General features: G+C 48.7%; 1 protein-coding gene across 1 annotated transcript in view; it reads right to left on the reverse strand.

Annotated features, from left to right (window-relative positions):
- Window positions 1–1,251: 1,251 nt before the first annotated feature.
- Window positions 1,252–24,230, reverse strand: part of LOC144812334 (NAD-dependent protein deacetylase sirtuin-3-like) — a 401,094-nt gene continuing 378,115 nt past the window's right edge. The window contains exon 8 of the mRNA XM_078673929.1: window positions 1,252–2,017. Within this exon, the coding sequence (XP_078530055.1) occupies window positions 1,739–2,017 (279 nt within the window). The 3' untranslated portion in view covers window positions 1,252–1,738. The remainder of the gene's footprint in view (window positions 2,018–24,230) is intronic.

Below are 24,230 nucleotides of genomic sequence, written 5' to 3' on the forward strand. Positions count from 1 at the left end.
CACCGGAATATGTGGTTCCGAGTACCCCTCCTAGGTGTACACCAGCATTTTAAAACCTAAGTGGTAAATCTTTAGAAAGTGTTTATAAGTCTACCTACAGCTATCTCTCTGGATCCTCGGATGGTCCAGGATTGCCTGCTAGCATCTGTATTTCTGCTGTATCATCCAGTACTGAGATAACTGCCATAATTCACCAAATCCTAGTGGGAAGGAGAACTTCATAGCACACTTAGCAGAAAAAAAGAGTAACGAGTTCTCTGAATGCCAAAACACTGCCATCTTGATCCAAAAAATTAACACTGAGTCTTGGACATTCAGAGAATGCACACCTTCTTCCTCAAGCGAAGAAGCATATGTAAAAAATTAATTACTACAACATCCAGTCTCGCTGTCTGACCAAAAGAACACACCCACTGTCATCTACAATATGTCTGAGAACATCCAGAGGAAGGCAGAAAATTGAATAATTTCCGTGCTCGCTGAAATTGAGTTTTCGGCAGAACGAAACCTATAATGTAATGAAAGGTCCAAACAGCAAGTGCATTGTTGCCAAACCCATTTTTGGCCGAAGTAGAGCTGATCAGATCATGTCTGAGTTGTCGATGTTGCAAAGGGCTGAGTTCAGAACCATCTGCCTCGCAAACAACCCACTGTACACTGGCTTACCTGCCTAAACTGCTCCTCCTACCCCACTCGAACAGACGCGTATGGTCTCTCGCTCCATCCAACAGAACATACACAATTTGAGGGTGAAAGGAACTGCTGCATTTGCAATCCCCAACCCTTCAGGACTACCTACATTTCTTCATTCCGAGGCAGACTTAAAGTACCCAAGATCAATTCTGCATACATCAAGCTTGTGATCGAGTCGGTGTACATTCCTCCAGTCCCCATCCATCTGTGGGCATTTCGAGCCATCCCATTGGCTGTGTATCACTACAAAACAATAAAAAACATAAAATAAACTGCCTCCACAATTAGCTACTTTGTTGAAAGGAGCTCAAGGAGAATGTAATGATTATTGCCTCAATTAAATCTATTTGTGGAAGACAGCAAGCGTGACTTATTTTCTTTTTTCTCTTACAGTTACTAAAATGCCCATTTGTTTTTTAGCACAGGGGCGGTGGGGTGGTGGGGGGGAGGTGAAATGTTGTTGTAAGCTGAAAGTCAGTACTTTTTAGACAACAATAGTAAATACGGCTCTAACATTAGCACGTTGCAAGTTGATCCAAACAAACGACTAGCTACAACTTGTGTTAAAAATATTTTATTTACAACTCTCAAGCCGCATTTTTTTTTATTATTTAGACAAATGAATCAGAGTTAAAAAGTTTGTGGAAATAAATAGCTTGCAATAATTTAAGGAAAGTGCATTTGTAAAAAAAACCTAACAAGGTGAAATTAGAACAAGGTGAAGTACAAAAGTTGAAAACGAAGACCATTCGATGATGTATTTTCTAACTGGACAATTGCTGATGACAAAAGGAAGAAAATACCACAATGGTTTCTTCTAAGGATTATAATAATCTGATATAGTTATTGTTTTTTTGTTGCTTTATCAGCACAATTAATAAGTCGCACCTTAGATGACATAGGAGCTAGAGTGTTTTTTTGCAATGTTTGCCTCAAAAGCGTCCATGGTTATGCAATAATTATGTACAAGGCAGTGCACCCGTGAACACAAGAATATACAGCGTGCCCTCGCACAGACACTCTTTATGTAAATAATAAGTCCAGGTCACGCGATGTTCTCGGATGATTCGCTGCTTTCGTCGTCGGAGGAGCTGCTCTGTCCAGTGAAAGTTGAGATGGGTTTCTTCGCACGCGCAATGGCCACTGGGACAGGCCTCCGCTGCGGATCCTTTGTTGTGCTTGTGTTTCTGAAGGGAGGCTTTGCTGAAAGCACGTGTGCGGCTGCTCTTGCTTTACTATTGGGTTTAGATACGACAGGCAACGGCGAGGGAGAGGAAGATTTTGCTTTTCCAAATCCAGTGCGCAACTGAGTGGAGATGTTGATCTGAGGAGGGAAAATAAAACATTTGAAGCAGACGTCTTAGGTTTCCAAAGGGCATTTGAACGGTAAAATTAATGCTACTACTTATTTAACGTGTGCAGAAGGCGGGGTAATTTTAGTAAAGCCCTACCTGCTGTTATAACATGGGATGCATGAATTTAATCTCCCTGCTCCCTTATTTGGCCAAAATATTGGAATCTCACGTGGCCAAATGTCTGTGCTTTTATTAAGCAGTCTGATTACCTCGATCCTAACCAAGCGGGGTTCCACCCAGCCCATTCTACCGAGGCAGTAATACTCACTGTACTGGATACGCTTAGAAAGGAAGCCAATAAGGGCTCCCCCCAGGCCTTGGTGCTGCTGGACCTGTCCGCGCCATTTGACACGGTCGATCATGGCATCCTGATCGACCGCGTCAGGGCGGTCGGCATCAAGGGGGTGGCGTCCAGCTGGATTAAGTAATTTCTCGAGGAACGTACTCAGTCAGTGCGACTCTCCTAGTTCCCTGCACCTAAAATAGCAACAACATGCGGAGTACCTCAGGGCTCCTCGTTGTCCACTCACTTATTCAATCTTTACCTTCTTTCCATATTTCACTCCCTGAAAAATAGGAAGGTATGCACATAATTATGCAGATGATCTGCAACTGGTGTTTTCTATCAATAATTCACCTGATTTGATATCTGAATTCCAGGCAACAATGCTACACATCCGAGACTGGATGATTAACAACCAGTTAAAATTAAACCCAGACAAAACAGAAGTGATCCCGATAGGTGGTCCCCTGAACCCCGGGAACGCACAGTTTTGGCCAAGTGAACTAGGCTCCCCGCCTAACCCTTCTTCCTCAGCCAAAAGCCTGGGAGTGATCATCAGTAGCGACCTCGCCATGAAATCTCAGATAGGCGCAGTAACGTCCACCTGTTTCTTTCAATTGAGGAAAATAAGGAAGATTAAGAGATTACTCATTCGGGAAGCCTTAATCCAGGTGGTCCTAGCCATGGTGATATCACACCTGGATTATGCCAATTCTCTATACATTGGCATCCCGCTCTATCTCACCAAAAGATTGCAGATGGTACAGAACCAGGCAGCCAGGTTGATATCCCTTCAACCCAGATGGGAACACATCTCTCCCACTATGAAAGAGCTACATTGGCTTCCCATCTCACAAAGATGTGCATTTAAAGTCGGTTGCCTTATTTTTAAAACCCTGCATGGTGCTAGCCCAAAATGTATATCCAGACTTGTTCAGAAATATTTACTTGCACGTAGCTTACGCTCCGCCCACAAGAACATTCTAACCATTCCGTCCTAAAAACAGAAACAAATAGGTGGCTGCAGGTTTGCAGTATTGGCACCCAACTTCTGTAGCTACTGTGGCTGGCGCCTTCCTGAACGCAATCAATCTTCTACGGTTAGTACACCCTTGAACTATCAATGTTTATTGCTTAATACCAGATCCCTACCTCGCCATATTATGGATATTTGGAATCTATTACAGGATTCTAAGATTTCCTGCTTATTCCTGACAGAGACTTGGCTGTCTGATTTGTCTGCCCCCGATTTGGCTAATGCCATACCTCCCGCCTACAATATATTTAGGAAAGACAGATCGTCTGGTAGAGGTGGTGGAGTGGCGATCATAGTAAAGAAGAGCATAGCATGCCGCACCTTTCCTGTTGACAATATCCAGGGCAGCGAAGCCCTCGGCTTCACCCTTCAGCTCTCGTCCTCCCAGGCTTGTACAGGGATTCTTGTCTACAGACCACCAGGCTCGGTGGGGCCGTTTTTAGAAGAATTACAGGCAGCCCTTTCGACTCCTTGCCTCAGATCTAATCACTGCCTCCTGTTAGGTGATCTAAACATTCATATGGATGTTAGCTCAGATCCAGATACCCAAAAACTATTGGATATCACTTCTGTGCTCGGATTAGCTCCATACGTGGTAGGACCGTCCCATGAGAAGGGCCACACGCTGGACCAGATCTTCTCTACTCTCCCTATTGGGGTAGATCTTCCCGTGCCAGTTTTGTGGTCGGACCACTTTCTTATTTCCTTTTCCCTCCCTATTATGGTTTTAACACGGTCCAAATTAGTGGGGTCGTCAAAGCATCTCTCTAAATCTTTCCATCTGTTCACTAGAGAGATGCTATCAAACACCCTAATCAACTTTCCTTGTCCTACATCTGACAATGTAGAGGACTATACCGCTTTTTTCCATCAATGGCTCTTAGAGTGTCTTGAGAGTTCGATCCCGACCAAGACACAGAACTCTGCCAATAAAAGGATATCTGCCCCATGGTTTACTCCGCAGCTAAAAAAAGCTAGACAAGATCTTAAAAAAGCTGAAAGAGCTTGGAGACGATCTTACGATCATTCAGAAAGGCAGAATGTTAAGACACTGACTAGAGTCTACCATAAATCAATCTGGGCTGGAAAAAAAGCTTACTTGGAATCTAGAATAAATGAGGCGGAGCATTCCAGTAAAGAACTTTTTAGGGTGGTAAAAGACTTCACTTCCTCCTCTGCTTATACCCCTATTCATACGCACTCTGAATCCTGGTTGAGGGATCTGGCTGTATACTTTGTACAGAAAATTACTACTATTCAAGATTCCCTCTCTTCCACTTTCCAGTAGCAACCTGTGAGCCTGGGGTGTCCCATGTCTGTTCATGGTCCTCTGCTGTGTGATTTTCCCCCACTGGATCATGCAAGCTCTTTTGACATCCTGTCCAACCTTAAATCTGGATCTCCACAGGATCCGTGCCCGGCAAAGTGTTTAGCGTACTTGGCACCTGTGCTGAATGATTTGGTCAACCCTATTTTAAATATGTCACTCTCATCCGGGGTAGTTCCAAAGGCCTGGAAGAGCGCCATGATCCTGCCACTCCTGAAAAAACCTGCATTCGACCCTCTAGTCCATGCCAACTACAGACCTATTTCCTTACTCCCAGCTCTAGCGAAAGTGACGGAGAGGTTTGTCCACAGATCAATATCTAACTTCATCGAGGAAAATGATCTGTTGCATAACACCCAATCCGGTTTCCGTGCGAATTTCAGCACGGAAACTGCGCTCCTCGAAGTCACAGACGCCATCCGGGAGGAGTTGGATGCTGGAAGAAAGGCGGCATTGGTCATGCTTGACCTGTCGGCGGCGTTCGACACCGTTCCCCATGCGCTTCTCCTTACTAGACTCTGGGACTTTGGCCTGCAGGGAACGGTGTGGAGGTGGCTTAAATCCTTCTTAGCCGACCGCCGGCAGACAATCTGGGCTCCTCCTTACTCCGCCGAGATGCCGCTGCTAGAAGTGGGGGTTCCCTAAGGATCCATCTTGAGCCCCCTCCTTTTTAACATCTTTATGGCTCCTCTGGCAGTGGTCGCGGAGTCTTTCGGCGCCCGGATTGTCACTTATGCCGACGACACCCAGCTCCTGTTTGTGAGCAACAGGAATGGTCTGTTTAACGACGATCAGGTCAGAGGTTGTCTGAGTGCGGTTTTCGAGTGGTTAGGACATCATGGACTGAAATGCAACTCCGACAAGTCGGAGCTGCTCTTTTTTGGGTGTATCGCTGAGCCGGATTGGAAACCCTGGTGGCCGCAGGATATGTCCCCCCCCGTTAGTTCATCCCAGAAGGCCAAAAATCTGGGAGTGATCATTGACAGCGACCTATCTTTTGGTCCACACATTTCCTCTCTCACTGGGAAATGTTTTGGCATCCTTCGGATGCTACGCAAATTTTTACCTTTAGTATCCATCGAGCACAGGAAAATTATCGTCCAGGCACTGGTTGGCTCCAGACTGGATTACGCCAATGTTTTATTTTTGGGGCTTCCCAAATACCTGGTCAGGCGTCTTCAAGTTGCTCAGAACTCTGCAGCCCGAGCGGTCTTCGGCCTCCCAAGAAGAGCCAGAGCCACTGCTCTTCTCTCTACCTTACATTGGCTCCCGATTGATAAAAGGATTCTTTTTAAAACTCTGACTACGACCTTCAAGGCCTTACATGGTATTGGTCCTAAATATATTTCTAAACGTGTGTCTTGGTATCAGCCCTCTAGATCTCTTAGATCTGCTGCGCTATCCAAAGTGAAGGTTCCCATTGTCAAGCGCGCCAGAGCAGGAGGTCGGTCCTTCCGTTATCTAGCTCCTCGTGCTTGGAATGACCTCCCGATTTCTTTAAGACAGGCTTCTAGCCTGCTGTCCTTCCGAAAGGCCCTTAAAACATGGCTTTTCCCATAGTCCGCTGCTGCTGTTTTATAGGTGTGTTGCATGTCCCTTCAGTGTTATGTTTCTCCCTCTTCTGGTGGGTACCTTCGAAAAAGCGCCGGGATGCTCCAAATGGAGTGGCCGTGCGCTATAGAAGCATAAATATAACATAACATAACATAACATAACATAACTTCTGGAACACTCTTCCTTTAGACATAAGAACCTGCACTGAATTTTCTAGATTCCGTAGGCTGCTAAGACTTGGCTCTTCACCCTAGCTTATAACTAGATTCTGCAGACAACTAAATATACGGGGTTTCAGCATCACCTTAGGTTCGGCACCAAGAAACCAATCGGTGTAAGTGCGCTTTATAAGACATTTTAACATAACATAACATGTATACAGTACATTTTATGAAATATGCCCTCAACGACTTCCTTAAGTAGTGTTTTAATTTAGTTTCAGAAAAGGGGGTGGTGATGAACAGAGTGCCTGAATTAAGCAGACCACTCTTACCCAGTCCAAAGATCAGGGCTTGATCCATCACTGTTTTTTAGCTCACTGCACCATCCCAGCTCAGAACTTGGCTATATGCAAATTAGTCTGTTCCTGTCCCAGTGCATGATGGGAACAGGGCAAACCAAACTACCAAGCCAATTCTTATACTGGGAAGGAAACAAGCTTCCGGGGACCGGTTTCTGCCATTTCAGGCGTCGTCGGCCCGGCTTGCTTGAATCCTGATGGTGCAATGAGCAAGGGACTCACATCTGAGTATACCCTTCCACGCTTATGGTGGACAAAATGATTCAGAAAAGGGGGTGGTGATGAACAGAGTGCCTGAATTAAGCAGACCACTCTTACCCAGTCCAAAGATCAGGGCTTGATCCATCACCGTTTTTTAGCTCACTGCACCATCCCAGCTCAGAACGTGGCTATATGCAAATTAGTCTGTTCCTGTCCCAGTGCATGATGGGAACAGGGCAAACCAAACTACCAAGCCAATTCTTATACTGGGAAGGAAACAAGCTTCCGGGGACCGGTTTCTGCCATTTCAGGCGTCGTCGGCCCGGCTTGCTTGAATCCTGATGGTGCAATGAGCAAGGGACTCACATCTGAGTATACCCTTCCACGCTTATGGTGGACAAAATGATTCAGAAAAGGGGGTGTGATGAACAGAGTGCCTGAATTAAGCAGACCACTCTTACCCAGTCCAAAGATCAGGGCTTGATCCATCACCGTTTTTTAGCTCACTGCACCATCCCAGCTCAGAACTTGGCTATATGCAAATTAGTCTGTTCCTGTCCCAGTACATGATGGGAACAGGGCAAACCAAACTACCAAGCCAATTCTTATACTGGGAAGGAAACAAGCTTCCGGGGACCGGTTTCTGCCATTTCAGGCGTCGTCGGCCCGGCTTGCTTGAATCCTAATGGTGCAATGAGCAAGGGACTCACATCTGAGTATACCCTTCCACGCTTATGGTGGACAAAATGATTCAGAAAAGGGGGTGGTGATGAACAGAGTGCCTGAATTAAGCAGACCACTCTTACCCAGTCCAAAGATCAGGGCTTGATCCATCACCGTTTTTTAGCTCACTGCACCATCCCAGCTCAGAACTTGGCTATATGCAAATTATTCTGTTCCTGTCCCAGTGCATGATGGGAACAGGGCAAACCAAACTACCAAGCCAATTCTTATACTGGGAAGGAAACAAGCTTCCGGGGACCGGTTTCTGCCATTTCAGGCGTCGTCGGCCCGGCTTGCTTGAATCCTGATGGTGCAATGAGCAAGGGACTCACATCTGAGTATACCCTTCCACGCTTATGGTGGACAAAATGATTCAGAAAAGGGGGTGGTGATGAACAGAGTGCCTGAATTAAGCAGACCACTCTTACCCAGTCCAAAGATCAGGGCTTGATCCATCACCGTTTTTTAGCTCACTGCACCATCCCAGCTCAGAACTTGGCTATATGCAAATTAGTCTGTTCCTGTCCCAGTGCATGATGGGAACAGGGCAAACCAAACTACCAAGCCAATTCTTATACTGGGAAGGAAACAAGCTTCCGGGGACCGGTTTCTGACATTTCGGGCGTCGTCGGCCCGGCTTGCTTGAATCGATTTTGGCCACTATAGGTGTGGCAGGGTATACTCAGACATGAGTCCCTTGCTCACTGCTCCATCAGGATTCAAGCAAGCCGGGCCGACGAGGCTGAAATGCCAGAAACCGGTCCCCGGTAGCTTGTCTCCTTTCTGGTGAAGAATTGGCTTGGTAGTTTGGTCTGCCCTGTTCCCATGATGCACTGGGCCAGGGACAGACTAATTTGCATATAGCCAGGTTCTGAGCTGGGATGGGGCAGTGAGCTAAATAACGGTGATGGATCAAGCCCTGATCTTTGGACTGGGTAAGAGTGGTCTGCTTAATTCAGACACTCTGTTCATCACCACCCCCTTTTCTGAATCGATTTTGGCCACTATAGGTGTGGCAGGGTATACTCAGACATGAGTCCCTTGCTCACTGCTCCATCAGGATTCAAGCAAGCCGGGCCGACGAGGCTGAAATGCCAGAAACCGGTCCCCGGTAGCTTGTCTCCTTTCTGGTGAAGAATTGGCTTGGTAGTTTGGTCTGCCCTGTTCCCATGATGCACTGGGCCAGGGACAGACTAATTTGCATATAGCCAGGTTCTGAGCTGGGATGGGGCAGTGAGCTAAATAACGGTGATGGATCAAGCCCTGATCTTTGGACTGGGTAAGAGTGGTCTGCTTAATTCAGACACTCTGTTCATCACCACCCCCTTTTCTGAATCGATTTTGGCCACTATAGGTGTGGCAGGGTATACTCAGACATGAGTCCCTTGCTCACTGCTCCATCAGGATTCAAGCAAGCCGGGCCGACGAGGCTGAAATGCCAGAAACCGGTCCCCGGTAGCTTGTCTCCTTTCTGGTGAAGAATTGGCTTGGTAGTTTGGTCTGCCCTGTTCCCATGATGCACTGGGCCAGGGACAGACTAATTTGCATATAGCCAGGTTCTGAGCTGGGATGGGGCAGTGAGCTAAATAACGGTGATGGATCAAGCCCTGATCTTTGGACTGGGTAAGAGTGGTCTGCTTAATTCAGACACTCTGTTCATCACCACCCCCTTTTCTGAATTAATTTAGTTTCAGGCACAAAGCGTGCATTAATGGTTTGAAAACGTGAACCGAACAAAAACCAACTTAAACGTAGCATCTCCCAAGTCACAGACTCCTGGCACAACAACCTTTCAGTTTCTCTGTGACCAAAGCACGTATTACCAATCGCTTTTTTGCTTTAGAATTCTTATTACGTTTTCAAATCAAGCACGTAAGCTATTACTATAGCTGAAAAAGAAATGCTATTAAACAGCTAGAAATGCAGGAAACCAAGAACAAGCAGTGCTATGAAAAGAAAAGCTAGTATTTCACAGACGTGAAAGGTTAAGTAAAGGTAAAGCATTCGGAAAATTTAAGCAATGAAGCCCAAACTGCATCAAAAATAGTTTCCTAATCATTCACGCTCTGTACATTAAACACTCATAGGACACTAAAAGACATCAAATCACTGTTTCCATTGCTCTCACAAAATACATCTGTATGCACTGTAGCTGCAACTTCCTTAGACGAGGTGAGGTTTATTTATATGGTAACAGATAGAAAAATCATCTTATGGGGCCACCTTTTAAAATGTAGGTAAAAAAAAGATAGGTCAAAATGTTTTATCTACTTAAAATTTGTAACCAATATGTCACAAGTGTAGAACAACCTGCAGAGGATGTGTACAAGCTACAAGTATTTGAAGAGCAATGTCAATTTCCACTCGTATAGGGAACTCATCAAGAGAACATGTCACAAGCTTTCTACTGCTCTTCCCCGAAGATCTGGAACTCTCTCCCACCGGAAGTACGCAGAATCAGAATCAACTCCACGGTTGCTTTCAAATTGGACGCTAAAAGATTCCTTATGAACAAGTTCTTACCTTAAATGGGTTTGGAGCATCTTGTCTAAGGTACTGGACTTACAACTTTAAGACCTGCGTTGGGTGCCACTCTTCTTTACTTATCATTTGCTCCCCTCCTAGTTCGCGATGTACTAGTTATTGTTTTATTCTCTATTGACCCCTTTTGTTTGTAACTGTTCTGTTTTATATTCTTATTGGATGCCAGTACTGCATTTATTACCTTCCTTCCCTCCAATTGTAAAGCACTCTGATATCCTTCGGGATCATGTTCGCGCTATATAAAACTGTATAAATAAATAAACAAATAGGGGAGGGATTAACTCTCAAAGTCCTTCCGACCCCAATTTTGTATAAAGGATCACACTGTAGATACCTTTACATTTCACTAAGTCCAAGCTGCATTTTTAAAAGGGATAACTGCTATGTTTGAATTGCTAAGTATCTGCAAAGTCACCAATTTCTTTTTAACCGACTTTATTAAGAAATTTGCGGCAGGACACAGTGAAATAGTGCAGAGATTGGTTGACGCATATGCATCTCATTACAGCAATCCCAATCATCAATATAACATAACATTATACAGTCATATCAACACACCATATTACCTACACAATTATCCCGATATGCGTTCATGCTTGTTAGGGCAGCCACGAGCCTCAAAGATCGTTTTCTCCTGATGACGCACCAGTCCACCCCGTGTGCCAGCTTCTAACAGTCAGCAGCTTAGGCTGCATTTATGCACAGGCCACATCCAGGTGTGGCGACTAACAGGCCATCCCCGGAAAAACACGCTCAACTCTAGGGCCCCTACCTCCTCCATTAGCCCCAATAGTGCAGTGCGAGGCGTTAGCTCCAGGGTGTAGCCTTGGACAGAGAAAAGTACTTGACCCACCCCCTCCCAAAAGGACCTTAGCATCTGACACTCCCAGGCCACATGGAAAAAATCTGCAGCAGGAAGCGAGCATCGTGCGCACAACGCTTGCACATCGGGGAGCAAGTGCTGTAAGCGCCGCGGGTGAGATACGTGGCATGCAAGTAGTTATATGGAATCATACACAGCCGTGATGAAATCGCCAACTACTAAGGCGCCATACAAACCTTCCTCCATTCCTCTTCATCCAAGTCTCCAACCCAGGACACCCATCTCTGCCGGGCCTTCTCAACGCCATCAGCGGCATGGATCACCAGTCACAGAAGTTGTCCCTTTACCCAGCTGGCTGAGGAAAACCTTTGCTTCCAACGGACTGAATTCCGGCAACGAGTCTTCAGGAGCTCGTTGGCCTGCAAGGCATAGCGCAATTGGAGGTACCGAAAGAACTGCTAGTTAGACAGGTGATATTGAACCTTTAACTCCTGAAATTACATAATGCTCCCTCCCTTATAAACATCTTGCAGGAATGAGATCCCCATACGGTCCCAGGGGATAAAACCCTCCATGGTCGACAGCTGACTAAGCCATGTTCCCCGCCGTAAACAGGTGAGGCGGTGATCTCAGCCATTGAGCTGAGGGCCGCCCACCAACAGATGAGGGACACCCGCGTGCAAGAAGGCAGTGTATCAGGTAAACTCGCTCCGATCAAAAGATCAAGCAGGCCATTTATTCCCAACAAATTCATTTTCAAGCAGATACACCGGATCATCCCACCCCCGTGAACCAGTCATTAACCGGCACAAAGTGTGCTGCGTGGTAGTATAGGTAGATATCCGATAGACCAAGGCCACCATCAAAGGGGGACCTGCGCACTGACTGAAATGCCACCTTGTGCCTACCACCGGCCCACACAAAGTTAGTGATCTTAGTAGTCAAGAAGTGAAACCATTTGCAGGGGATGGGATAGGGATAGTTACCCAGAATATACAACTAGCGCTGCAGGCATACCATTTTAAATAAGGCAGGGCGCCCTATGGGGTTTAATGGCAGGTCGGCGCATCGGCCGAGATCAAGCCGCAGATCCAACTTCCGGGAGTTAAGGGCCCAGGCCAAATCTTTGAGAGGGGACACAAGACCCCCCAGATACTTGAAAGAATTATGCCAGGTAGGAATACTGGGACACCAAACCTGCCCCAGATGGGCCTCCTTTACCTCCACTATGCAGGACTTGCCTTCATTAACCCGGAGCCCAGGCGCCACACCATATTGCCGAAGAAGTGTCAGACAACGGGGCCCAGAGCGCTTGAGATCCTTCAAGAACAAAAGCATATCATCCGCACATATAGCGCTATGCGATCTTCAAGACCATTCCCCCACCACCCGCCCCAAACCTGGGCATCGCAGCATATAAGCAGTGCCAGGAGGTCTATCACCAAAGCGAATAGCAGTGGGGACAATGGACACCACTGGCGCATACCGCATTCTATAGGGAATGCAGGAGAAAAAATAAATTTACACTAACTTGAGCAGTCGGGACATGGTAAAAAAGACAGACCGTTCAATGGAACCAACCCCTATCCCAGACTGACCCGGCAAAGGACTCCATCCATAAAATCCTAGGACACAGTATTGAACACTTGGTGGAGTCAACTAGCAAGAGAGCCAGTGTGACATCGATGTCTCGTGCTTGAGACAGCGCGGCATGGAACCTCCTAATACAATGGTGCTTGCTGCGCCCCAACATAAATCAGCACTGATCTGAGTGAACCAGATGTGGAAAGGCACGGCCTAGCTGAATAGCTAATACTTTTGCCTAGATCTTAAATCAGTGTTAATCAGCTAAATCGGGTGATAGGTGGAACATTGGTCCAAGGGAGACTCTCCATGGGCAGGACGATGATAGTGGCACAATCTAATTCGGGTGGAAAGGACCCCTGCTGCAGAGTGGCTGTATAAAAGTTTAGATGATAGGGGCATAACATTTCAAGGAAGTGCTTGTAATATTCAATGGGATACCCATTAGGCCCAGCCGTCTTTCCGACCTGCAACCCAGACACCGCAGAGCTCACCTCCTCCAGCATCAGGACTTGGCCCACCTCTCGGGCCAAGATATTGGGTATAGTCAGCAGTGGTATACTGTCCAGGAGAGAATTTGCAATTTCCTCTGGCGGGAGACATAGCAAATATAGGCCCTGACAGAATTCAGCAACGGTCTGAGTAATTACGGTAAGATCCTTCTGGGGACATCCCAACAAGTCCCGAATCACTAGAATCACTCGGTCAGAGATACAGCATGTCATAATCCAGAACAATAATGTATCTGATTCATCGCCAGAGGAATATATCCTCTGCGTAGAGGCTCTCCACCATGCCTGGCTTCCTCTAAGGAAACATGTGCGGGCTAGGCTAGGAGACGACGGTAATGCTCGGTATTACGGTGGCGGAGGATAGCCTCCAGTCATATCTGAGATTCCAGGTCAGTAAGGCACGCCACACAGAGTGCCTCAGCTTGACGAACATGTCCTGTAATGTGGCCTCTCAAGGACGGCTTACTAGCCACTCACAGTGCGATGCAGAGGCCACTGACCCTACGTTGAGTTAAAAGAACTGTTGTAATTCCTCCTCAACAAAGGCCTCGAATTCAGAGCTTTGCAAATACCATGCAATGAACATCCAAACAGGGCGTAGGACGGTGGGCTAAGTTTCCTATGACAACAAAAGCAGAGCATGATCAGAAATACCACGCAGGAGAATGTACACAGATTGAACCAAGAGATGATCTGCCGCCAGTAAGCACAGCAAGTCTATGCTGCCAGTAAGAACAGCAAGTCTATGCCACCAGTAAGCACAGCAAGTCTATGTGGGATTCTGCTGCATGCACCGCAGATTGATGAGTGTAGGCTCATTTGGTGGGATGTCAAGAGTGCCATGCATCGCAGAGGCCCAGTGAATCTGCCCCCGAGGACAAGCACACCAATCGGGAACGCCTGGCTGAATATGGAGCGGATGAGGAATCCAGGACTGGATCAGGGAGCGCATTAAAATCTCCTCCAATCACCGTAATGCCCTGGGGAAAGAGTCAAGACGAAGGATCTCAGCGATTGCAAGGAGAGATGCAGCAGGGTTGGTGGGACATAAAAGGTTACAAAATTATAATTCCTCGCTTCCAAACAGCCTTCAATACCCACATAGCATCCCTGAGTGTCCGTGTGCTGCGCTGTGATGGCTAGGGGAAGAGATTTATGCCACAATATGGTGACTCCTCTAAAACCACATGTAAAACCGGAGTGGAAAACCCTGTCATAGATAAAGCGGCCCAGAAAGGGGCAATTTAAACCTAATAGGTGGGTCTCCTGCAAGAAGACGGCCGCTGGCCTGTGTTGCTTGATATACCGTAACATTGCAGAACGGTTAATGCGGTCCAGGAGGCCATTCACATTCTAGGAAAGTACCGTTATCCCAGGGGGGTTCATGACATAGCTGCAAGAATAAAGGACAGCCCCCACCCAAAGCGGAGTGAGACATGATTACCTGAGGGCCTGCAGTGCAATGCCATACATAACTAGCAACTGTGATCTGACTTGTTTGCCGTAATCAATCTAAAAGTAAACAAGCATTTACAATGCAATGGTCTCGCCATTATTAAAGGTAGAGCTATTGGCATTGCTTATGACTTTTTTTTTTTAAATCATAAATAAATAGCATTGTCATTTACATTGCCAATAGCTTAATCGTTAAATAAATAGCATTGTCATTTACAATGCCAATAGCTTAATCGCTCGCATATGCATCACCTATTGCATTTACACCCACACAGACACACACACACACACACACACATACAGAGCCACCCACACAGTCATTCACATAGAGCCACCCACACACAGAGCTACCCACATACAGAGCCACCTACAAAAAAAGTTATCTACACAGCCACACACACACACCCAGAGCCACACACACACACACCGGAGAGCAAGCACAGCCAGGGGGCAGGGGAGCAAGCACAGCCAGGGGGCAGGGGAGCAAGCACAGCCAGGGGGCAGGGGAGCAAGCACAGCCAGGGGGCAGGGGAGCAAGCACAGCCATGGGGCAGGGGAGCAAGCGGGGGCAGGGGAGCAAGCGGGGCAGGGGAGCAAGCGGGGGCAGGAGAGTAAGCGGGGGCAGGGGAGCAAGCACAGGCAGGGGAGCAAGCACAGGCAGGGGAGCAAGCACAGGCAGGGGAGCAAGCACAGCCAGGGGAGCAAGCGGGGGCAGGGCAGCAAGCACAGCCAGGGGGCAGGGGAGCAAGCACAGCCAGGGGAGCAAGCACAGCCAGGGGAGCAAGCACAGCCAGGGGAGCAAGGGGAGCCATGGATTGAGCTGCAGGGTTCAGGTCCCATTTTAGAATCTGCTGAGAGGCATTCAAGAGGTCATTGACCAAACCAGAAACTGCTTCTTTGTATGACCTGGTAAGCTTTGGCAGTTCCCACAGGGTGTGTACATATAAGACAATATTGCAGTTTGCATTTGCAGTGTGGAAAGCTAGGCTACTGGAAGAAAATACTTGCAGCCCCTGGAGTAAATTGTAATTGACTCTCTGCTGGGGGTGTCATAGGAAAGCCAATTGGGTTTTGTTTTGAAGAAGCTTACACTACTCAACTTTCCAGGTACGGGTGAGAAGTCAATACTTGTGGGTCACACAGAGTAGGCCGTTGGCATCTGGTTATGTGCCTGTGGACCACTGGGCCTGAGAAGGGTTTCTCTCATGAAGCTATGACTAAACAACATTGTTAAATGAAAGCACGGTGTCCACCACTGAGGTGGAGGGTGGCAAAATCTCAGTCAATGTGTTTGACTTCACTTCTGCTAAAGGTGAGGTCATTTCCAACACTTGGGCTGCTTTTTGTAACACAGTTGTAAAAAAGGAAACTTCAGAAGGGGACCACCGTGATGAAGAAAGTTTCCTTCAAGCGAAGTGCCCAGGCCACTCACATTTTGTATATTTAGATAAAAAAAAGTAACCCTCACTCATTTAAGGAGAATGCCTCCAAAAAACGACACTCTGTGCAGCCCTAATTATCTTCATGTATTGCAGGAGCCTCTAAGTAAAAGCCTTACAATTCTGCGTTCGATGTGAAACTCTGAGCCCTAGGAAGTTGTTCTGCCAAGGGTACATCATTAAAATGATTTCCTCCAACAATGATGGCTTTGAGGGCAGTGTTGTAGAGACTACCTAATGGACGGAATCTGTGCTGGCGCCAAAGGAGGCTCTGATTAAAGAATGACTGGCGTGCCTTGGCAGGCTTTGACTTCTTGGGCACCAGGGCCACAGTTCATGGAGGCGCAGCGTTATTGGGAGCGGTCAGAATTGCCAAAACTGCCAGAACATGCCCACCACCCCTTGAGGGGGTGATGCAGAAGCAACTTTAGCTGTCCTAAAGAGATCCAGCAAAGCAAAATGTAAGGTGTCAACCTGCACAGGGTTTAGGAGTTTGTTCTCATCTTTCCAGTATCTGGATTTTCATGGAAAAAACAAACCATCTCATTGAGGCGCAGAAAAATAGCAACTGAGGCCACTGTGTAAGCCGGTTCAAAAACTCAGCCAGTGGAGCAAGCACAGCCAGGGGAGCAAGCGCAGCCAGGGGGGTAGGGGAGCAAGCACAGCCAGGGGAGAAAGCACAGCCAGGGGAGAAAGCACAGCCAGGGGAGAAAGCACAGCCAGGGGAGCAAGCACCGGGCACGGGGCACTGCTGTTGCTAACGGGGTCTTGTACTTCGGGTTGGGAAGGCAAATGAACGTAGGTGCCGACAGCACCTTAGTGTAGCCTATCTCTGTAAATAGATGGTGCCATAAGGATTCAGTCAGTGCTGATGAGAAAGCCATCTGCTCTTGAGTCTGTTTAGTTGCGATTTTCCACTAGGAACTGTTGAAGACCTTTGAGGAGGGCGGGGTGACGCTGAGGTCTCGGTGCCAGATGTGGAGCACTTTTTTTTACGAATTCTTTTGGGATCTTGGTGAGGATCGATAACAGGAGGCTATGGAAGCGATTGCTGAAGAGTAAGGTGATTGGGGGCGGAGGGAGGGTGGTTGTGGCAGTGGCGGTTACTCCGGTAATTTGTGATCTGGGTTAAGAGATGTCCTAAGGGATCATCGGTTCTCTGTTCCGAAGGAGAAGACGGAGGGAACTCTAAACTACGGTCAAAATGTCCAAGGCTGGACAAGTTGTACAGCTTACACATACCTTTAGCTCCACAGTCGGCACACGTCAGATTTTCTAACTCCTGTACTAGGGTGGTACCGCTCCACGTCCCGCACGCATTTTCCAGTCATGGCTGTACAAATAGGGCACGGCAACGTCCAGTCACGGGTGTCCTTTCACCGTGTTACTGTTTAAACTGCCTTCGGACTAACTGTGCCTAAAGCTCTCCCGGCGCTCTTGTCTTCAAACGATAAAGGATTGAGCTCCACTCCAGCAGCTCCAACTTCTACTTCCTGCATCCGGGTCCCATTTCCCTTAGCTCACTGACTGCAGGAGATGAACGTTAGTAGTTCGCGTTCGAAGCCCGTGAGAGGTTTCAACATTGAAAAAAAATAACGTCCATTCCCCACTAGCCTCCGCCCTCTGATCATTTGGGCAAAACTATATCCTGTGAGTGACTCCAGCATCCACCCTACAGTACCGCAGAGGGGCCTCATTCAGAACCCTCGAGCAGCAGGCATAGCTGCCGGGGCTGGATAGGAACGGTGGTTGTACTCCCTCTAAAAGCCAGGCTCAGGCCTGGAGGCGGACACGCAGGCTGCGGACACGAATCGATTCAAGTATGCGGGTGTAGGTCCCAGTGTGTGTACAGACGGCTGCGGGCATAATACGGAGAGGGGGCAAGGTCGATCAGCAGAACGCATTGACTGGCACTGGGATTTCTCGGTTCTAACCCGAATACTTTGAAAAGAAAAAAATGCCGAGGCAGCATGGCCTCTGGCGAGGGAGGGAGGGGTGGGGGCCCGGGGAGCGGCAGAGGGAAGGGGGGGAGGCGAGTCCAGAGCGGGATGGAGGAGAGCTACGGCAGAGGGAAGGGGGGAGGCGAGAGTGGGATGGAGGAGAGCTGGGCAGTATAATTAAATGAAAAATGCGACTCTACCTCAGCAGAAGGGAAGGGGGAGCTGAGCAGCGCAGGAAACACCACCACGTTTCGCCGAGGCTTTGGCAGGAATGCCTCGGAGAAAGCACGGTCATTTTCACATTCGGGGCGTGGTTTTCTTTCGCTCCTCTTCCCATTGGCTGGAAGGTAAGATTCCAGTCAATTGGAAGAGGAGAGAAAGAAAACAAGACAGAAGCTTAAAAAAACGCCCCCGAATCCGAAAAAGACGGGGCTTGGACCGAGTGACGCCCCTCTCCTCCAATGGCTGGCCAGCATTTACTAGGCCAGCCAATGGAGAAGAGAGGCGGGTTCAAGCCCCCTTACTAAAAACATTAAATCTTCGGAGCTCCGCCCCACTGCTTACAGCAGAGCAACGGAGTCCTCGACCTAAAAACACTGTTAAGACAGAACATTTAAGGAAACAAACCAGGCTCAACTGAAACATCCACTCCTCAATACCCCTCCCCACCCCACACTTCACCCCAGAAAGCATCTGTCGCCCTAACTGAATGACAAAAAACCTCTAACTAAGGGACTAGGGTGGGGGGGTGGGGGTGGAGGGGAGAGAAACCTTCGTGATCTGTAGGCGCTCATACAATAGGATCTAGCACTTGACAACTGAATTAAACCACATGGAAATGACACTGACCCTCAGTAACCAACAGAAGAAACATTAGGAACGGGAAGAGAGTCGCTCAGGCCAGGACCCCCGCAGGGAGATGGGGGGAGGTAGAGCCCAGCAATCCTCTCTGTCAGTCCCTCCTGGCCCTCCCCAGACAGAACCATCAATGTGGGTGGAGAGTGAACATCCGAGTCATGGCGTTCTGGCAAGTTGGGAGAAGGTGCCCAGATCCATCTCTGCAGCGCGATAAATCATTGTAGTATTCAAGAGGATCTCAACCTCCCTCGGGGAGGCTGGATTCAAGGTAAGTTCTTCCTGAGCTGAGCCAGAGCCCTCATCAACCCCATGCTTGACCCAGGATTCCCGAGATCGGGGAAGCGATCCAGTATGCCCCTTTGTGCTCCCAGATCGGAGTGGCTCGGGGCGGGGCGGGGGGGGGGGTGTATCTGCAGCAACCACCGCTCAGTTGCCCATTCCCTAGCCTCATCCGGTGTGCCGAAGAAGAGAGTGCGAGATTGGAAAAATACTTTAATCTGGTGGGAATCAGAAGCATGTAGCACAGGTCTAGTGCACAGAGTTTCTGCGAAGGCGTGCCACCGCTGTTGTACCGCCTTTGTATAATCAGGGAACAGGAGAACCTTTGAGTTGTCGAACCGTCGATCAGTGTGGGTGAGGGCCTCTTGTAATATCACGTCTTGGTCCTTGAAGTTGAGCACCTTCAGAATCACAGAGGCCTCGGCATCGAGGAGTGGTGCGCCCTTTCAATGACAAAAAAAGAGACCGCTTATTTTCGGGCACCCATGTTTTGAACCGGTCCTCCAGCAGCACGGCAAGGCCCGCTGCTCCAGAGATTCAGGTAGGCCAATAAGTCTAAGGCTGTTACACCGCAACCTGTTTTCAGCGTCCTCCGCCCGCTCTGTTAGCAAGCTAGCAAGCCAGCTTGGACATCTGGCTTTTGAGCGCTGAAAATTCGTCCTCAGCAGAGGAGACACTGGTCACAACTCCGTAGTCCTGTCCACCACATTACGAAGATCCTGACGCAGCAGGGAGAGATCCACCCGGAGACCATCCACCTTGGACTCCACAGCATCCCTGGAGTCCTGTATTGGCTTAAGGACCACATCTAGGTCCACAGCCCACGCTGCGCCGAGTCAGACATCCGATCCATCAGACCCTCTCCAAGCTTCTGGGGAGCAGTCGGCGGGACTGTGTACTGATCTATTTTCATCTGGGCCAGGATTTGCGGCTGACCCTTCCCCGCCCCATCCTCAAGGGCCAGAAATAGAATAGGTCTAGCAGGAAGAGAGCAAGAGTACCTCCAGGCCAGGGCTCAGGGCAGCCTGGGGAGGAAGGGGTGGGGAGAGCCACTTACCGCCAAGACCACCAGACAGTAATTCCCTGGAGAGCAGACACTGGGGATGAGACAGGAGATGGGAGGAAGGATGTTAGACAGGAGGACTCCCGCCTAGTCCACCATCACTGGCCTTCACCTTCAGGAGCACCTCGCCACCCCCGGTACCCCGGAGGCACAGCCTGACATCTGCCCACTTACCGGGCCCAAGCTCCTCACCTCAGGTCCACAACTTAGTCCTCGGGTAGGAGGCCATTCTGCACTTCCAACCACTCCAGGCCTCCGCAGCCACCTCCACTTCTTGTCCTTCCTACCCGCCCTCCACACAGGCCTCCTCACCGTGGGTTCCCTCCCACCCCTGGGTATACCTACAACACCACACGTGTGCAGGCAGAGATGGGGAGACGAGGACCTTCCGCCTAGGAGGGCTAATACGGGGTAATGCGCGGCCTTCACCTCAGGTGCCATTCACTCCCCTGGTCCCCGGGCTGGCTTCTTCGGGTGCCCCTGGGAGTCTTCATGGCCTCTCCACTGCAGGCAGATGAAGGGGAGGGCCCTCACCGTCTACCGGGCGGCCAGCTCCTAGGCTATCTCCTTATCGTGGCACCAGCCAGGCTCACTCGGCCTATCGCCACCCAGACCGCCACTGAGCCCCACCAGGATTCGCCAAGGCAGGTGTCACTCCCAGACCGGAACTCCTCCCTCTGGTCGAGCTCCACTCCGTCAGGCCACAGGCCTCCCTATGCCCAAGAAGGAGAGGGGCGACTCCACTGAGCCCAGCGGTCCACAGCAATGCACTTCCCCGCAGAGACCCGGCAGCCCAGCAGGCCTCAACCATGCAAGCAATCAGACCGGTGGCCCTGCACAGACTTGAAGGGGAGCTGGCTTGGCACCAGAGGGCCCCACAATGAGCCCCCGTACACTGTGGCCTCGCACAGACTCGAAGGGAGGCTTGCTCGGCACCGCAGGGCCCCACAAGGAGCCCCGGTACACCGAGGGTAGGGAAACAAAATGTTGTCAGGCAGGATTACGACAGATCATTCTCAGGCGACGGTAGCAACCCTAAGGCTCGACCGCTATCTTGGCTGTCTAGGCCACGCCCCCCTCCAATACACCAATTTGATATAATCTGAGAAAATATGTTTGTCGTTCTGTGGAGCCCAATGTTTTTTTTTTGGTTTTACACAAGGTGGTCACATTCATTAAAAAGTTTAGGACCATTGGGTATACAGTGACTACCTGATCTACTAGGAGGGCCAGATATTATACTAAGGCCGATCTGTTTATCAGTAAAAATGCATTTCTATTGCATCCCTTAGATGGTAGAAGAGGGGCAATTACACAAAACGCATACATTGAAATACATGAGAAGCCAGAAAATACACTTCAAAACGGGGGACCCAAAATTTAACACGTTCAGAAAATGTTCTTTACCCAAACCATGCAAGGTTCAGGAAAAGGAACTGTACAATATAGTAAACATCAGAGGTAAACGCCGGTGTTTTACCCACATCTGAAAGTAAAGACGTATAGCTGGTCAAAAGTGAAAGAACTGGGGTTCCTGTGGTCGCTTAATAAAAAGACACTAAAATTACATCCTATAATGATAATTTTTCGGCATTACGTGCAACCGAGATATAGCTAAGCAAAGTTAAAGCTCAAACACCAAGGGGACAAATAGGGCCTTCACGCAAAAGCAAGACGAAACATTCTAAATGGTATTTCAAGAGCAGCCTCGAGTAAAGGACAATACATAAGTCAAGGGGTTTCCTTTCCAGTGCTCCCATCGGCTCCACACGGATCGATTTGGAGGAAAGAATACTTTTATTTGTTTTTTATGAAAACTGCTGGAGTTCGGCAGGTTAATCCACTTCTTATATTGTTAATTTAAAGCTCAAAGTTCTCAGCATCAGTTTGCCAGGCTCCGTTGTTCTCTAGATTAAAATGGATTTGGGTGTCATCAGTATACATTGTGAAATTCACATGGTAAATCTTAAGGCGCTGTGCTAGAGTATATCATGGATATTAAAAAGCAAGCATGCGGCCTACTCCAGGGATCACCAGAAGAAGATTCCACTCAGCCCAGTCTCATTATTTATTTTTAACAATTGGATAGAGAGGAGTTGGTCTAAGTCAAGGCAGTTACATGTGCCTCTGCATCCCCCATTGCTGAACTGTTACAGTTCTCGACTTTAGGAGAAAAATGTATTTCATGGAGTCGAGAAAGTTAGTCCAAATCACCTCAATTCACCCTCTACTTTATACATCTATCACTCAAAGCTACCAGGATGAGACAAACCCTCGCTTGGATGGTCTCAAAAATGAGAGCTGCATGGCAAAACAGAAGAAGAAGTGGCTTTCTCACTTTAATTTTATACTAGACCTCTAATTCCCTGTGACTACCACAAGCAGCCATCTTAGCATGGGCTCAGATAATGGCTTATTACTTACCGGTAATCTTCATTACCCCGATTAGGGTCCTCCCCGTCCCAGTCCTTACTACGTGAGGCAGTCCTGCCTCCACCCAGCCAATCAAAACGCCAGAAATCCAAAGGTCGAAGGTTACATAAGCCCCTCCCACCCACCGTCATGCCTGTTATCAACAAGACTCAGACACAAACACAGCAGGAGAGAGGGAGGGCAGAGGACTGGGTCGGGGAGGACCCTAATCGGGGTAATGAAGATTACCGGTAAGTAATAAGACATTACCCCCTCATGGGTCCTCCCCGTCCCAGTCCTTACTACGTGAGGAACTCACAAGCAGAGAACCAAGAAGAAAAAATGCAGGACACCAGGGATCCATGCAAAAGTACAAAACTTTAAACAATAAAGCATCAACGAACAACAGTGTACAAGACGCCAACAGAAAACGTCAGAAGAGGCAAGAAAAACATCAAGCCGAGAATGTCACACAAAAGTGTGACTGGACCGCCAAATGGCCGCCCCACAAATCTCCTGGATAGAGACCCCGCCACCTCAGCATAGGAAGCAGACACAGAACCCACAGGAGACAATCAGGGCAGGAGAAACCCGAGACTGCAGTTAACATTGGGGGCTAAACAAAAGAGCCCTGCGAACACCCAAAGAAGGGGAACAGGAGAAACCCCCTCAGCAGGCAAAACAGGAAGCAACACCTCCAGCCGCAAAAGGAAACTCGAAGAAGCAGGCAGAAAAGCCGGATTAAGCCGCAAAACAACTCAAACCAGCAGAAACTGCAAAGAAGGAAACAAAACGAGCAAGGCACACAACTCACCCAACCGACAAGCGGAAGTGAAGGCCAGCAAAAAAAAAAAACACGGCAGTGGACAACCACAACAAGTCCGCCACTAACAAGGACACGAAAGGGGCAACCGCAGACCATGCAAAACAGCAGGCAAGGCCCAAAGAAGAATCAAGCACAGGAGAGCCCGGACAACGAAGCACAAAGCTCTGAAGAAGCCGACTCACCAAAGGGCAACAACCACAGAGGAAGCCCCAAGGCCCCGATAAGCACAAACCGCCGTCAACGAGCAGACAAAGTGGAAGCGGAAAAAGCCCAACATCAAACCCAAGCTGGAGAATCCAGTACAGAAACTGGAACCCCAGCACGGATTCCGACCAAGAGAAGAGCACCAGGAAACAAAAGAGCCCCAAAATGCATCACAGCTCCAAAGAGCGGAAGGCCAACGCGACCAACACATGCCACAGGCCACCACAGAAGAACGCTAAAGACAGCTGCTCAAGAGTCAGGCAGTCAGAAGCAAGCGTCAAAGATAGGGCAAAGACAGCTGCGGACCCAGAAGCAGAGACGGAGGCAAGGGTGGCTGGCCAAATCCAACTCCCACCAGCAACAGCAGGAGCGGAAACCAAAAACAGCGAGGCCAACCCAACAACACCGACACCCCCCAAACCTCCGCAGAACCCCCGGGAGGGAAGGCATACAGAAAACCCGAAGGCCAAGGAAACGAGAGAGCAACCCCCAAGGACAGACAACCCGGAACAAAAACCAGGGGAGAAGAGCAACAGGAGGGGAAGCAAACATGACCGAACCAAGAGTCCCAAACCAAAGACAAAAGGACCTGGAACAGA

The sequence above is a fragment of the Lissotriton helveticus genome, chromosome 1_1 (genome assembly GCF_964261635.1).
Source record: "Lissotriton helveticus chromosome 1_1, aLisHel1.1, whole genome shotgun sequence".
NCBI lineage: Eukaryota > Metazoa > Chordata > Amphibia > Caudata > Salamandridae > Lissotriton > Lissotriton helveticus.